Here is a 16479-nt window from a genome sequence, read left to right on the forward strand (position 1 = left end):
CTGAGTAGAATGAGCGGTGACAGAGGGTGGAACAGGAAGGCCTCCTGAATGTAAGCCTCAGAGATCATCATACGCAGCCATCTAGCCAAAGTCTGCTTATTGGCTGGCCATCCCTTCTTGTGAAATCCATAAAGGACAAACAAAAAGTCAGACTTCCGAAGGGAACTGGTACGGTCCACATAAAGTTTGAGGGCCTGCACCATATCCAAGGAGGCCTCACCCGCTGTGAGATCCGGAGACTGAAAGGCTGGCAAAACAATTTCCTCATTGATGTGGAAACTGGAGACCACCTTAGAAAGGAACCCAGGGCTAGTCCGAAGCACCGTCCTGTCCTGATGAAATATCAGAAATGGGGAGCGACAAGAGAGTGCCCCCAAGTCTGACATTCTTCTGGCAGAAGCTATGGCCAGTAGAAAAACAGTCTTAGCCGTAAGCCATTTGAGATCCACTGAAGCCAGGGGTTCAAATGGAGGGCCCTAAGCACCAGAAGCAAATTCCAAGGAGCCACAGGAGGGACAAATGGAAGCTGGGGACGGAGGACACTCTGGAGGACGGTCCGGATATCAGGTAGAGGAGCAATCTTCCTCTGAAACCATATGGACAGAGCCAAGACATGCACCTTCAGCGAGGTTAAACGGAGACCAAGATCCAACCCCGCTTGAAGGAAGGCCAATACTCTGGAAATCCGATAAGTCCGGGGATCATAACCTCTGAGACGACATCATTGGAAGTAGGTATGCCACACCCTGTGGTAAACCCTGGCAGAGGCTGGTTTCCGCGCTGTGATCATAGTATCAACAACAGAGCTAGAAAAACCCTTAGACCTTAAGAGGGATGTCTCAAGAGCCACACCGTCAAAGACAGATGACCCAGGTCCGGGTAAAGGCAAGGACCCCGAGATAACAGGTCCGGACGTTGAGGCAACAGCAACGGAGTGTCGATGGAGAGACTCCAAAGATCTGAGTACCAGTGCCGTCAGGGCCATGCTGGAGCCACCAGTGGGTTTTGTGCCTCCTTCTTGTCTGAACTTCCGCATTACTAGAAGAAGCATGGAGAACGGAGGGAACAGGTACGCAATCTGGAGGGTCCACTGTACCGACAGATCGTCCACCAGAATTGCCTCAGCATCTCTTGTTCTGGACCCGTACACTGGCAGTTTGCGATTGTGTCGGGAGGCCATGAGGTCCACGTCTGGAAGGGCCCACTTGTCCACTAGGAGCTGAAACACCTCTTGTTGAAGAGACCATTCCTCTGGATGCATATTGTGATGGCTGAGGAAGTCAGTTTCCCAATTGAGAACTCCTGGAATGAACACTGCCGATATGGCTGGGAGATGACCTTCTGCCCATGTCAGAATACGTGACATCTCTGTCATTGCCGCCTGACTACGAGTTCCTCCTTGATGATTGATGTAAGTCACAGTCGTAGCATTGTCTGACTGAACTTGCATGGGTTTTCCGTGAAGTATGAGTTTGGCTTGCTGTAGGGCCCTGAAGACCACACGAAGAAACCAATATGTTGATTGGTAGAACCGACTCCTCTGCTGTCCACAGCCCCTGAAATAATGAGTGTGGACCTGTCACTGTGCCCCAACCCTGGAGACTGGTGTCCGTCGTCAGGAGGACCCATTCCGGTACCCAAAAGGGGTGCCCCTTGGTGAGGTGACATGACTGCAGCCACCAGGCAAGGGACAGACGCACTTCTTAAGAGAGCACCATCGTTTGTGCTTTTATCCGATGGGGTAATCCGTTCCACATGGAAAGGATCAATTTCTGCAGAGGCCTGGAATGAAACTGGGCATATTCCACCATGTCGAGTGTTGATACCATGGACCCCAGTACTTGCATTGCTGAGTGGATTGACACTCGGCAACTGTGGAGACATCTGCGTCTGCAAGGTGGAGAGATGCTGTAGATATGCTGCCATGACCACCATAACTTTGGTAAACACCCGAGGAGCTGTTGAGAGACCAAACGGCAGAGCCTGAAAACTGGAAATTTTGTTGCTGTATAGAAAAATGGAGAAAACGCTGGCGAGATGAAGCAATTGGAATATGCAGGTATGCATCCTGAATATCCAGCGATACCATAACATCCCCCGTTTCCATAGCCAGTATAATTGAGCAGAGGGTTTCCATCCTGAACCGAGGTACCCTGAGGAATCTGTTCAGGGACTTGAGATTGAGAATAGGCCGATATGATCCGTTCGGTTTCTGGACCAGAAAGAGATTGGCGTAATAACCCGTTCTTCTCTGAGGAAGTGGTACTCCAATGACAACTTCTACTTGAAGCAAGGATTGTATGGCTTTCTGGATTTGTAATGCCATGTCTTTGTCTGACAGAGGGCTCGTGCAGAAGAATTGCTGTGGAGGCCTTCTGCGGAAGGCAAGGGCGTACCCTTGAGAGACCATTTCTCTTACCCAAGTGTCTGTGGTGATCTGACACCAGCACTGGGTGAACTGAAGACGTCAGCCTCCCACCTTGGGACCCCTCAAAGAGAGGCCCGTCCAGTCAGGCTGAAGACTTGTCATCGGCTTTGGCCGCCGAATGTCTGGTACTCCATGCCTGTTTCTTGGGCTTGGTATTCTTTTTGAGGGTTGACTGTCTACGAAAGGGCTGACCCCGAGGCTTACCTTGGGGCCAAAAGGAAAAGGTCCAGGATCCTGAAGAAGTAAATGCTGAAGGCAGACACGCCGACTTAGCCTCTGCCAATGTATCCACAATCTTGTCCAGGTCAGGGCCAAACAAAAGGAATGGCGAGCTGACACTGCAGCAGCCGAAAAACTAGAGGAATAGAGGGTGAAATACAAAGCAGCCACGTTGATATATGTAGCTGAATCACGGAGGTTACCCACCAGAGCCACTTGATCGGTGATAACATCTGACGGAAAAGACTCCTCTAGGGAGTCTGCCCAGAACTCCATAGCCTTGGCCACCCAGGAGATAGCCATAGCTGGCCTGGCGACCGCCCCTGAAAGACAATACATTGACTTTAAACACACCTCTACCTTCCTATCCATGGTATCCTATAAGGATGAAATACAGTCAGGTCCATAAATATTGGGACATTGACAGAATTTTCATATTTTGTCCTCTATTCACCATCACAATGGCTTTGAAATGAAACAAACAAGATGTGATTTAACTGCAGACTTTCAGATTTAATTTGCAGGTAATTACATCCAAATCAGGTGAACGGTGTAGGAATTACAACGGTTTCTAAATGTGCCTCCCACTTTTTAAGGGGCCAAAAGTAATGGGACAAACTAAACAATCCTAAATCGAACTTTTTAATACTTTGTTGCAAATCCTTTGCAGGCAATTACAGCCTGAAGTCTAGAACGCATAGACATCACCAGACGCAGGGTTTCATCCCTGGTGATGCTCTGCCAGGCCTCTACTGCAAATGTCTTCAGTTCCTGCTTGTTCTTGGGGCATTTTCCCTTCAGTTTTGTCTTCATCAAGTGAAATGCATGCTCAATCGGATTCAGGTCAGGGGATTGACTTGGCCATTGCATAACATTCCACTTTTTAGCCTTAAAAAACTATTTGGTTGCTTTTGCAGTGTGCGTCGGGTCATTGTCCATCTGCACTGTGAAGCGCTGTCCAATGAGTTCTGAAGCATGTGACTGAATATGAGCATATAATATTGCCCGAAACACTTCAGAATTCATTCTGCTGCTTTTGGGCCTGATTCAGAGCCGCTCGTAAGCGGCCGCTCATTCGCTCCGAGCGATGTTTGCCCAACTGCGCATGCGTATGGATCGTAATACGCATGCACGAACCAGACAGTGTGGCCGAAAATCGTGTGCTCGCAAAATAGCGAATGCCTGCTATTTTGAGTGACAGAATGAGGCGTTTGTGGGTGGTAACAGGGGAAGGTGCTTGAAAACGGGGAGTGGAGATCCGAACGCAGGCGTGCTTAAAGGTCAAAACGGGCGTTTTAAGGGTGTGCATAATTAATACAGCAGCGTCATTGACCACATCACTGGGTTATTTTATAGCCAGAACTGCTCGCAAATTTGTGGTAGCAAAAACCAACCACAAGAATAGCGAACAGTTCATACCCTGGCCGATGTACTCGATTAATCTAATAAATAGCGGACATGACGTAGGATGCGAGCGGCCAGGGGGCGTATTTTTTCAAAAAACGACCGCAAGTTTTGTTCGCTCGTTCAGACATAGAGGCGTGAACAGACCGCAAAGAGCCAACGGTTGATTTGAATAGCCACCTCTATTTTCTGGACGAGCGAACGCTAATTGCGTCCGGCTCTGAATCAGGCCCTTTGTCAGCAGTCACATCATCAATAAATACAAGGGAACCAGTTCCATTGGCAGCCATACATGCCCACGCCATGACACTACCACCACCATGCTTCACTGATGAGGTGGTATGTTTTGGATCATGAGAAGTTCCTTTCCTTCTCTTCTCTTCCCATCACTCTGGTACAAGTTAATCTTTGTCTCATCTGTCAATAGGATGTTGTTTCAGAATTGTAATGGCTTTTTTAGATGTTGTTTGGCAAACTCTAATCTGGTCTACATGATTTTGTGGCTCACCAATGGTTTGCATCTTGTGGTGAACCCTCTATATTCACTCTTGTGAAGTCTTCTCTTGATTGTTGACTTTGACACATATACATCTACCTCCTGGAGAGTGTTCTTGATTTGGCCAACTGTTGTGAAGGGGTTTTTCTTCACCAGGGAAATAATTCTTTTGTCATCCACCACAGTTGTTTTCCATGGTCTTCCGGGTCTTTTGGTGTTGCTGAGCCATTGTGGTGGTGAATAGAGGCCAAAATCTGAAAATTCTGTCAATGTCCCAATATTTATGGACCTGACTGTAGATGGCATAGTCAGAGTAGCACTTTTGATTAAGTAGGTCACATGAGAGTCCACTGCAGGAGGTTATTCCCATTTAGTGCAATGTTCCTCAGGAAAAGGATAGGCATAAGACAGGCGTCTGAGAGGCTGAAATCGCTTCCCAGTCGATTTCCACTCCACTTCCATGTGCTCCACTAGCTGATCAGATAAAGGAAATACTGCAGAAGTAGTCCTTATTACTTTGAACAGCGCATGTTTGGACCGGGGAGCTTGCGGTTCATCCCCCACGAATGGACAGCACGTATCAGAGCTGGAATATTGATTTTTGACTTAGACTCCTCCTCCTCTACCACCTCCCCGGTATCAGTGTCATCGTCATCATATTGTGTAGATTGGGATGACGGCATAGACCTTTTGGCCGGTCTAAGGGGTCTATCCCCCTGCAGCATAGCCTGGAGGGTAAACATATCTACCCATGGAGGAGGCACAGACTGAACCTGCATGGGTGAAATCTGTAAAGGAAGGGCATGATCACCTGCTGTGGTAAACTCCGTCTGGGGAAACACAGGGGTGCAGCCCACCGCCCCACAAAGGTTGTCAATGCCTGAGCAAAGCATGCCCATGGAGGCTGCTGTGAAGTGACTGGGACCACAGAAGGACCAGGAGGATTACAACACCTCACACATAATCCCTCTGAAACCCTGTCCCCCTCACCTAGTCCTGCAGCACACGATCTACATGACAGCAGGACTGGATTGGAATCGTGCACATCATCCCGACTTTCAGACATAGCAATGAGGGAAGTGTACACTGTTTGTGACAAACCACACAATAAATGTATATATTTAAATGTGAGGTAAAATAACCACCCTGACAACACTTGTATTGTAAGGACTCCGAAAAAGAAAATATATAGTTATATTGTCTGACAGAATGAGTAGAAACACAGACAGACCATGCTAGCATAAAGTCACATACAATGCAGAAATTACACCTGCACAATGGCACTACGAATCAACTACCCAGACTAGTTGTCTGATAGCGCTACATATGCTGACCAGTAGGAGAGGTATGTAGGGGTACCCAGGCTCCGCGTTCCCTGAGAGATCTGCGACTTAGCCAGGAGAAAATTGCGGCCAGAGACCTCAGAAGAGGCGTTCCTGTGGGAGGAGTGCTGCTGCAGCTCAACCAGACCACAGTGGAAAGGTGGGCTGTGCAGAGGGGAGGAGCCAGTCGTAAACAGGGAAGGCTGCCTCCCCTGGCCGGCGTTTAACCCCTGGAGCGCAGGAAGCGCAGTATTTTTTGTGCATTGTGCACCAGTATAATGTCCCCAGGCTGGTTTAAGTGGAAGTGCAGGTTGTCCGGGCCTAGCTCCACTGCCGTCATCCCCTGGTCCATCCCCAGAGATCCGGGGGGGAAGGACCGCAACAAGCGGATCACCGCAAGCAGTGATCCGCGACTTACCTGCCACCCTGTGAATTTAGGTGCAGTACTAGGAGTCCAATGGGGTCTAGTTAGCACAAACCCCGGGCACCCACCGCACTCCCCGGATCAGTAACGGCATCTCGGCGCTGGCGGGGTGATGAAGCAGCAGCACGGACGTCCCACTGGACTGTCCGCGCTGTCCGCCAGTAGAAAAACACTTTGAAATTCTTCCTGGGCTGTTAACAGCCCCACTGCACTACAGTGACCCGACTCTGGCCGGGCACCAAATGAAACTGAGGTGCCTCTAGCCCGGAGGCGGGGTATAGGGAGAGGCCCGGTGCATTCTGGGAGAGAAAAACTTACTGCGTGGTGCCTGAATGTCCTTACCATCACCTAAACCCCAAGGTCTCCCTGTGGAGCCTATGGACCCTGAAGAAGAAATATATTTTTAAACAGAGGTTCCTCTCTTGTGCTGGAGATACACCCCTCTATTCACAGAGTTTAACCCTCAATTATGTGCTCCTGATGTCCACGTATCTCCTGAACTCCTCTAAATCCAAGCTGTTGACCTCAAGGACACCATCCAGAACTTGATCCCCATAGTTTCCAGCCTGGGTCAAAAGAATCCATCTTGATTCAGCACAAGAAGAGATCTAAGAAAAAACGTAATCTCTACTAAACTTCCAGGAATAACTACCCTTGTGGGATCTAAAGATGGAATAACTTCCCTATGGCAAAACATCTAGATTGTCAAAACTACAAGAGTTATAAGGTATATCCAGCAAACTGATCCTTTCACTCAACTGTCACCGGTGGATATGAGCCACTGATCTGAGAGGAAACACATATGTTGGGCAGGCTACCTCTACATGGGATTTCCCGTGGATAAAGCATATCTACTTTTTAGGTGAAGGCTTTGGAGCTTAATACTTAACTGCCCAAGCCTGTGATCCACCTTTTTGACACATGTGAGGACCGTCCACCCCCGAACACCTGGGAAATTGCAACCTATTCTAGCACTACAGTGCAGGCTCTGGAACCTGGGTGGTTTACATGATTTAAAAGAACCAGTTACCCTCTCTATAGAGCACTTATCATAAACTTGTGCCTCCAGTATGCGGTTCAGAACACGTGGGTCCAGGGCACTTCCTGTGACGGAGGTGACCAGGCCTCCCCAGTGGTGACCCCATATTGGAGTGTAGGTAACAACAGCGCCCCAGGCAACCTAAAAGTAGCTGCCCAACATAGAAAATGCCACCCAGCTCCAGAGGGCATTTCTAAAAACTGAACTCCAAGTAGCCACTGGGGTAGAGGGAGAGAAGCTTGAACGTTTAGTGTTAGATTTAAGTAGAGGATAAATCCGCTTTAGTAGATGTACCCTGACGTCATCAGTTACTGTCCAACGTCATTAGTAACCATCCACGTGGGCATGGAGGGGCAATATAAAATTGTGGTGAGCAAAGCGAGCCACTGTGCCTGAAGCGTGGTGAGTGAAGCGAGCCCTCGAGGGTACACATTTCTTCTTTTGGTGGTCTTTATGGACATGAAACCGCACTTCCACCCTCACACCACGCCTCTCCCAGGTACATATACTGAAGGGGATCTATACACAGACGGTGTAATGGTTAGCATTTCTGCCTCGCAGCACTGAGGTCATGGTTTCAATTCCCACTATGGCCCTAACTGTGTGGAGTTTGTATATTCTCCCTGTGCTTACGTGGGTTTCCTCCCACACTCCAAAAATATAGTGGTAGGTTAATTGGCTCCCAACAAAAATTAACCCTAGTGTGTATGTGTGTGAGCATGTGTTAGGGAATATACATTGTAAGCTCCACTGCGGCAGGGACTGATGTGAATGGCCAAATATTCTCTCTGTAAAACGCTGCGGAATATGTGTGCGCTATATAAATAACTGGTAATAAATAAAAATAAATAAATAAATAATATACACTACCGTTAGATTTAAAGTGCCAAAGCTTTTTTACTGCCCCGAAAGTAAGTTGGCAAGTTCCTGGCAAGTTCCTAGATATGCGATAAAGCACATGAATTTGTGGAGAAGACAGAGGAATTTGTGGGGAAGCAAGGCTGAGGGGAGGAGTAAGGTGGAGTGAGTGCAGGCATTACTAATTTATGAAGTCCACTTATTGTTACGGAACAGTGCAAAAGCAAGATATAATTTTGTGGAGTAAAATTACTGAAATTAGATCAATTTTGATTGTACATTGCAATTGGACAGGGATTGAATAATAATAAATTGATGTGAATCTGTACTGTACTGTATTGACGTATTATCTGTACTGTGCTGCACAATATGATTGGCACTATATAAATAAATTCTAATAATAATACAGGTTGAGTCTCCCATATCCAAAATGCATGGGACCAGGGGTATTTTGGATATCGGAATATTCCGTATTTTGGAATATTTGCATACCATAATGAAATATCTTGGGAATGGGACCTGAATCTGAACACAGAATGTATTTATGTATTATATACACCTTATACACACAGCCTATATGTCATTTTATACAATATTTTCAATAATTTTGTGGCTCAAACAAAGTTTGTGTACATTGAACCATCAAAAAAGCAAAGGTGTCGCTATCTCAGTCATGCTAAAAAATAATCAGAATTTCTGAATATTTGGATATGGGAGGCTCAACCTGTAATTATGGAGTGGAGGTGCACATGGTCATTTTCACTATGAAAAATTACTTGATTTTTTACAAGCTCAGAGCTGGTGGCTTTAGGGTCTTGTCCTATACTTTTAGAGGACCCTTTTTGTACCTTTATATTGCAATTTGTCAAATAAGCACATTTTTAGGTACACCTTTAACAATGTAATAAAGAGATTCACTCACACAAGGGTCATACATATAATAAACCAGTTCCAAAGTTCCCTATCTTTTGTTATTAATTAAAGCCATAAATAAGGTTAAACTTAATAGTATTTTATGATAAAACAGTAAGGATTTAATTAATGAAATGGGTGGTTCTAAAGTGGTAGGAGGTTGTACTGTTCCACCTCTCTGCTACGTTTAGTTTGTGGAGGTGTTTCCTGAGAGTAGAGAGTAGTTGTTCACCTTGATGTGTGCAGGGTGGACCATCTAGACATATGGATACAAAATGAAAGTGGTTTGAGTTATTCATCAAGTGCATTTTGTAAATGACTTCCATAACATGCAAAAGGTTGCTCACTCTGCAATCAGTACCATGCTGTCACACTGCTATGGATCTATGACTGCACTCTATAACAGGCCTGAACAACCCGTGGCTCTCTAGGTATTGTGAAACTACAAATCACAGCATACCCTTCCAGTTATTATATAATTTGGAAAGCAAGCTGGAGCATGTAATTTCACTTGGAGAACCATAGGTTGTCTAGGTCTGCTCTATGCTTTTAAATTTCACAGTGTTCATAAAAATAGATTGTTCATTAGCACACCTACCTTCCATCTGACATTTGACTGAGCTCTGACACCTCCTCATCTGTGCTGGCATATCCATTCTCTGTAACATAATAATTATTTTCAGTTTAATATAATATATATATATATATACTAACATATATATATATATATATATAAAAATAATGTGGTGTGTTAGAACGCAGCGAGATGATTTAGAGTTTAACTCATTTGACTCCAAACATACATGTAAAAATTATGTCTCAATAAATATTTATTTATTTACGTGTGTATGAGTTGCACATATCACCAGTTAAGTTCAAGTCAAAACAGCAATATTTCTGCATCAGGTGTACACATGATTGTGTATGGATGCAGCTTGACTGTGTTAGTATTAAATGTGCATGTCACATTACCCTATTTGTACACAATATAATAAAATGTTATCTGAAATTAATGTGAATGTTATCTGTGTCTTAATATACTGTAATATAGCTGTAACACTAATGAATTAAGCTGGAGGGGTAAAACAGAAAGTCAAATATGGTTACATCAGCCCCACAATATCTAAAATCTAAATGACTGAATTAGGTCAAGAAAATCTTTGTAAAACTTATCCAGCACGATTTTAGGTTTAGATGCCCCCGGGGGGACTTAGGGTTAGGCACCCACCGGAGAGGGTTAGGCTAGGTAAACGGGGGTTAGGCCCCACTGGGGAGAGGTTAGGGTTAGGCACCACCCGGGAGGGTTAAGTTTAGGGTGCGGGAAGGTGGGTTAGGTTTAGGCATCCCTGGGGGGACTTAGGGTTAGGCACCACCCCAGGAGTTCTAGGGTTAGGCACCACTAAATAGGGGTTAGGGGGGGAGGGGATGGTTAAACTACTTACCAGCTCCAGTCGGGATTTCTTCAGGTCTGGGCTTCCGCTGTCGGGATTTGAGCCGGCGGCTCAACAGCCGCCGGTATTTCAATCCCATTCCAGTAATCTATAGGTCTCCAAATCAGAAAGCTGTCGATTGATCTCTAACTTTTAGTCCATTAGGTCTTGGACCACTATAGATCCCCCCTTATGCGCTGAATGGATTACAAGCCTTTAACGCACGAAATTCCGCAACTGTCAAATGAGAAAATGTCTCATCATTCCTTGTTTCCAAGGTATCAGCAGAGGTATCTAGCATCCTGACAAAGGACTTAATTGAGGCATTATTAGATGGAGGGACAAAGGGTGATTTAGTCGACAGTTTCTGTAATTCAACAGGTAATTGTGTCTCTGAAATGGATTTAGTATAAATTCTTGCAGTTTGAGTTGTCTGTTCAGTTTAAATGTCTCTGTTTTCCACAGAAAAAGGTCAAAATGTGTAGTGGGTATGAAGTTTAAACCTTTATTCAGGACGTTTATTTCATCTTTGGAGAGAGGTGTAGACAGAGATTAAAAATTAGTTCTGCTCGGGCAACGGGGGTTTTCTCACACCTGAGCCTCTTCCACTGGCCGCCCCTTCTACAGTGTTCGCACTGCTAAAGGGAGAAACTTATTCCTATGAACTCTGCGTGTTCTCTACTCCCCATCACTGGCTGAGGTGCCTGATTCCTAGGATGACTCATAATTAGGGTTACATCTGAGTCTCCATCCTGTTCTGGTTTGTTTAGGTGGCTCTTGGGAGCCCCCAGTCAGCCATCCATAATCATTATGGGACTCATATTCCATGGTCACCTTATTAAACTTCTCACGTTTATATTTCAGAAATTCACGTTTGCAGGTTTCAACTCCAACCAATTACAGGTAGTATCCTCAGTAAACTTAATTTATGTGCCACCTCATACTCAGATATTTTATCTCGTAATATTAAGCTCCCTTGTCGACTCTTCTATTACCAACAATAGCAGCTCAAGCGAACATTTGTTGAGTATCGCGCACCAAATCAGATCTAAATTATTACTGCAAAAGGAGGCAAAGTGGATTTTTTTATTAAATGCTTTAAGTACAAGAGGATTAAATTAAACTATGGGGCTACATTGTCTCTTTGTATATATTTTGTGTCGTTTTACATGCACTTTCCATTTGATCAAACTGACTACCTGTTTGCAATGAGCACATTTGCTGCATTGGCTGTATAGCATGTAGATAATTGTCAGTTGATCAATTGTTATTATAATGTAGCACATTAGTGATGTTTTAAGGACATCAAGTATGTGCGATATTTGTGTTTTTTGTTTGTTTGCAGTTTTGTTTAGCTAACCATTATGATAATTTTAATGAAAAAAAGCAAAAGAAAGCCAAGTATTCCTATAGTGGGGCACACATGGGCTAATCTGGATGGAAAATATGTGATTTGTGAACCATCAACAAATTGAATAAAATATAAAACTTTTATTAATAAAAGAAATTGAAATATAAATAAAAGTAATTCATTTTTATTATTATTTATATATTTATGTCGAATTAAAACTATTAGTCTCCACATAAACTAACTTTTATTTGATTGTATTGGAATTATACATCCTTTAGTATCACCATTTAAAGTGTCATGTACATAAATCAACAATCTGTCTACTAATGTTGTTATGGTGTAATAATGTTATCTAGGTTACACAATACCCTAGATGTTATAAATATAAATCACCCTGATAGATACAGTATCTTATATCAGTTATGCAATCTCAATATTACTGTATGTAATCAAACTTTCTGTATCGTTGTCCGGTACCTCTGTTGGATTATAACAATTATCAGCAATCTAATAATTGATAGGCTACTTTAGCCATGTGGGCAGCTAACCAACATAATCTAGTTATTAAAGATATAGTTACAGGCAAATCTCCCTTCACAAGGCTTATTAATTTCACTCTGACGCCAGACAGCGCTCAGTGTGTATCATTAGCCATGGGGATATATAATATATTGATACTATATATATGAACCTGTTGTTACATGGTTATAAGTCCATATATTTAAACAAGACAGCTGGAGCACTCTAGTTATATAATTAACCACCTCATATGCTCTCTAATATTACAACACCATATCGTGATTGTAACTATGCCTGAACACTGCTGTTCTAATACAATCACACTAGAGGCAATGTGGCTCTACCCAAGCAGATAACAAATGTGACGATTATTAGGCTATCCTAGCCATATGGTAGTTTAACTCACAATATCTATTTAAGAGGGATATAATTACAAATCGATCTCCCTACAGAGGTTTAATCAATTAAACCCTGACGCCAGATAGCGCTCAGTGTATTAAATAAATCATGGGGATATGTGGTGTACTAGTAATATACACATGACCACATTGTTGCATGGTTTCAAATTGCTGTATTGAAACAAGAGAGCTGAGGCACTTTATTTCTGTAGTCCTCATTCACTCTCTAATGTTGCTACAATGTGTCCTGATTGAATACTTCTCGGTAATGTAATTGATACACTCTTCTTGCTCTCTCATGATATTAATCCGTCACACTCTTACCTACTGCAGCCACTAATAGGCAGTGTAACTCTGCCCAAACAAATAACAATTATGTTAAAAAAGGGAGGGTATACACTATTCTTTCACTGCCCTCATAATGTAATGCGACCACACGGCTATACTGCTACAGCCGCTATTACAGGTAATGTTACACTGCCTGGATCGAGACTGCACTGTTATACGATCACAAATTTTTGGACTATATGTCCTGAATCTTACAGCACACAGGTAGTTAACCCTTCACGTGGAGAGTGATATATAACAGGTTAGCATAAATACATAATATGATTTAAAAGACACATGTCCCGCAGTCTGGCAGCACCTCGGCGGCTATCATTGCACGGGACAAGCACTTCACTTGGAGAGTGATATATAACAAGTTAGCGTGGAGACATAATATGGTTTAAAAAACACAGAGCACGCTATGCATAGCGTGTCTGTGTATTCCTTATCCTAACGCGCGTTTCGCCCATCGGCTTAATCATAGGAGCAACCCGACCTCAGGGTTGCCACAAACTATATCCTGGTCTTCCACCAATCATTGTGAGACTCTTTGATTGACACTCTTTTTAGCCAATGGGTGCTTCCTGTCAGCATTCCCATAGGTTATTAGGTTCTCTTTAACAGAATTATAATAGAAAACAAGAGATATGGTAAGAACTTACCTTTGTTATCTCTGTTTCTACGAAGTCCATAGGGTCCACAGGGTTGACCTTGGGGATATAGCTGGATCAGGATCCATGGGCACCACACAGTTAAGCTTTTAGCTCCCAGGATGCACTTGGGTCCTCCTCTATACCCCGCCCCCGAGCCACAGGCACCTCAGTTGGTAAGCAGCCTAGGCCGGAGGAGAATATGGAACAGAGAGAAGGAAGACTGGAACACACAAGAAACCATACTCACAGAAAAGGGAGACGGAAACACCGGTGACCAGCAACACAGCCCATTTGAAGCCAGGTGCGTCAGGGCGGGCGCCCTGTGGACCCTATGGACTTCGTAGAAACAGAGAAAACAAAGGTAAGTTCTTACCATATCTCTTGTTTTCTACTTCAGGGTCGACCTTGGGGATGTCCCAAAGCAGTTCAACTAAGGGCGAGGATGCTCCTGTGCAGAAAGGAGAATCCTGCGCCTGAAGGATGCATCCTGAGAGGCAAAGGTGTCAAACGCATAAAATCTTAGAAACGTCTGAACCGAAGACCAAGTGGCTGCCTTACACAGCTGAACAGCTGAGGCACCACGTCTAGCAGCCCAAGAAGGGCCCACAGAACGAGTGGAATGAGCCTTAACAGAGGCTGGAACAGGTAAATGCTCTCGTATCTAAGCCTCCCTAATAACAGAACAAAGCCAACGGGCCAAAGTCTGTTTGTTGGCAGGCCAACCCCTCTTATGAAAACCAAAGAGGACAAACAAGGAGTCGGACTTTCGAACAGAAGCAGTCCGATCAACATAAACTCTGAGAGCACGGACAACGTCCAACGAAGTCTCCCCTGCTGTAAGATCAGGGGACTGAAAGGCTGGGACCACCAGTTCCTGATTGATATGGAACTTAGAGACAACCTTAGGTAAAAACTCAGGACGAGTGCGAAGCACTGCTCTGTCCTGGAGAAAATAATTAAGAAGGGGGGACTACATGAAAGTGCCCCCAACTCGGAAACCCTCCTTGCTGAAGCAATAGCCAGGAGAAACACAGATTTAAGCGTTAACCATTTAAGGTCAACTGACTCAAGAGGCTCAAAGGGAGGTCCTTGCAGAACTCGAAGAACCACCGCCAAATCCCAAGGTGCCACCGGAGGCACAAAGGGTGGCTGAATCCTGAGAACACCCTGGAAAAAAGTCTGTACATCCAGTAACATAGCAATTCTACGTTGGTACCAAACCGATAAAGACTGGCGTCTGTTGTGAGCAGAACCCAGTCCGGGATCCAAAAGGGGCGACCCTCGAGGAGGTGAGCTGTTTGAAGCCACCAATTCAGGGACTTGTACATCCGGAGATAGCACCAGCGTCTGGGACCGGATCCGGTGAGGCAACCCATTCCAGTTTGCTAGAATCAGCCTCTGCAGAGGCCTGGAGTGAAACTGGGCAAATTCCACCATGTCGAATGCCGACACCATGGATCCCAGCACTCTCATTGCCAAGTGTACCGAAAGACTGGCACAATCAAGGCAACTGCGTATCCGCAACTGAACGGAAGATACCTTTTCTGGAGTTAGAAAGATCCGCTGCTGACGAGAGTCTAGGAGGGCCCCCAGATGGACCATCTGCTGAGATGGGATCAGGGATGACGTCCTCCAATTTATTAACCACTAGTGCGTCTGCAGACAAGCCACCGTCAGTTGGAGATGTTGCAGCAGAACCTCCGGAGGGCTTGCCAGCAATAGGAGGTCGTCCAGATACGGTAACAACCGTACCCCCTGGTTCCGAAGGTGGGCAGCCATAACTGCCATCACCCTGGTGAACACCCTCGGCGCTGTGGAGAGCCCGGAACTGGTAGTGATGGTGCAACAGAGCGAACCGCAGACACCTCTGATGTGACGTTGCTATCGGCACATGGAGGTAAGCGTCCTGGATATCCAGGGAGACCATGTAATCCCCTGGTTCCATAGCCAGAATTATGGAACGCAAGGTTTCCATTCTGAACTTGGGAATCCTGAGAAACCTGTTCAGAGACTTTAAATTTAGAATGGGTCGATGGGAGCCATTGGGTTTCTGTACCAGAAACAGCGTAGAATAGTACCCCATCCCACGCTGAGATTGTGGAACAGGTACAATGATCCTTGCAGTCAGCAAGGAGTTTATAGCTTCCCTGATCAGCATAGCCTTGGCTATGTCCTGAGAAGGACTCGTGCAGAAAAACTGGTGAGGCGGTCAGCGCCGAAAAGACAGGGCGTATCCCTGGGAGACCACTTCTCGCACCCAGGCATCAGTGGTGGTATTGAACCAGCTCTGGGCGAATTGAAGAAGTCGGCCTCCCACTCTGGGATCCCCCAGAGGGAGGCCCGTCCCATCAGGCGGAAGGCTTATCTTCCTGTTTGGAAGAGGGACGCCTGGCACTCCAAGCTTGTTTCTTGGACTTGGAGGCAGACTTAACTGCTGCTTGCCTCGGGAAAGACTGACCTCTTGCCTTACCCTGAACCCGAAATTGCCGAAAAGCCGAACTCCGGACCTTGGCAGATGCTGCAGCTGAAGGAAGGAAGGCCGACCTGGACTTAGCCAGACTATCCACGATCCTATCCAAGTCTGGACCAAAAAGTAATTCCCCATTAAAAGGTAAGGCCTCCAGGCCCTTCTTTGAATCAGCGTCCGCTCTCCAGGACCTCAGCCATAAGGAGCGGCGGGCATGCACAGCCGTAGCCGA

At 45.3% G+C, this 16479-nt stretch overlaps 1 protein-coding gene across 7 annotated transcripts in view; it reads right to left on the reverse strand.

Annotated features, from left to right (window-relative positions):
- Nucleotides 1–16479, reverse strand: part of KIF21B (kinesin family member 21B) — a 299791-nt gene that overhangs the window by 64765 nt on the left and 218547 nt on the right. For 4 of the 7 annotated variants that reach the window (XM_088445771.1, XM_088445769.1, XM_088445770.1 and 1 more), the window contains exon 23: nt 9701–9761. In XM_088445771.1, the coding sequence (XP_088301897.1) occupies nt 9701–9761 (61 nt within the window). Of the gene's footprint in view, nt 1–9334; nt 9359–9700; nt 9762–16479 lie in introns of all 7 variants that reach the window. The other 3 variants (XM_088445767.1, XM_088445768.1, XM_088445765.1) reach the window with 1 other exon arrangement.

This window comes from Taudactylus pleione, unplaced genomic scaffold, assembly GCF_031769625.1.
Source record: "Taudactylus pleione unplaced genomic scaffold, aTauple2 ptg000387l, whole genome shotgun sequence".
NCBI classification, from domain to species: Eukaryota; Metazoa; Chordata; class Amphibia; order Anura; family Myobatrachidae; genus Taudactylus; species Taudactylus pleione.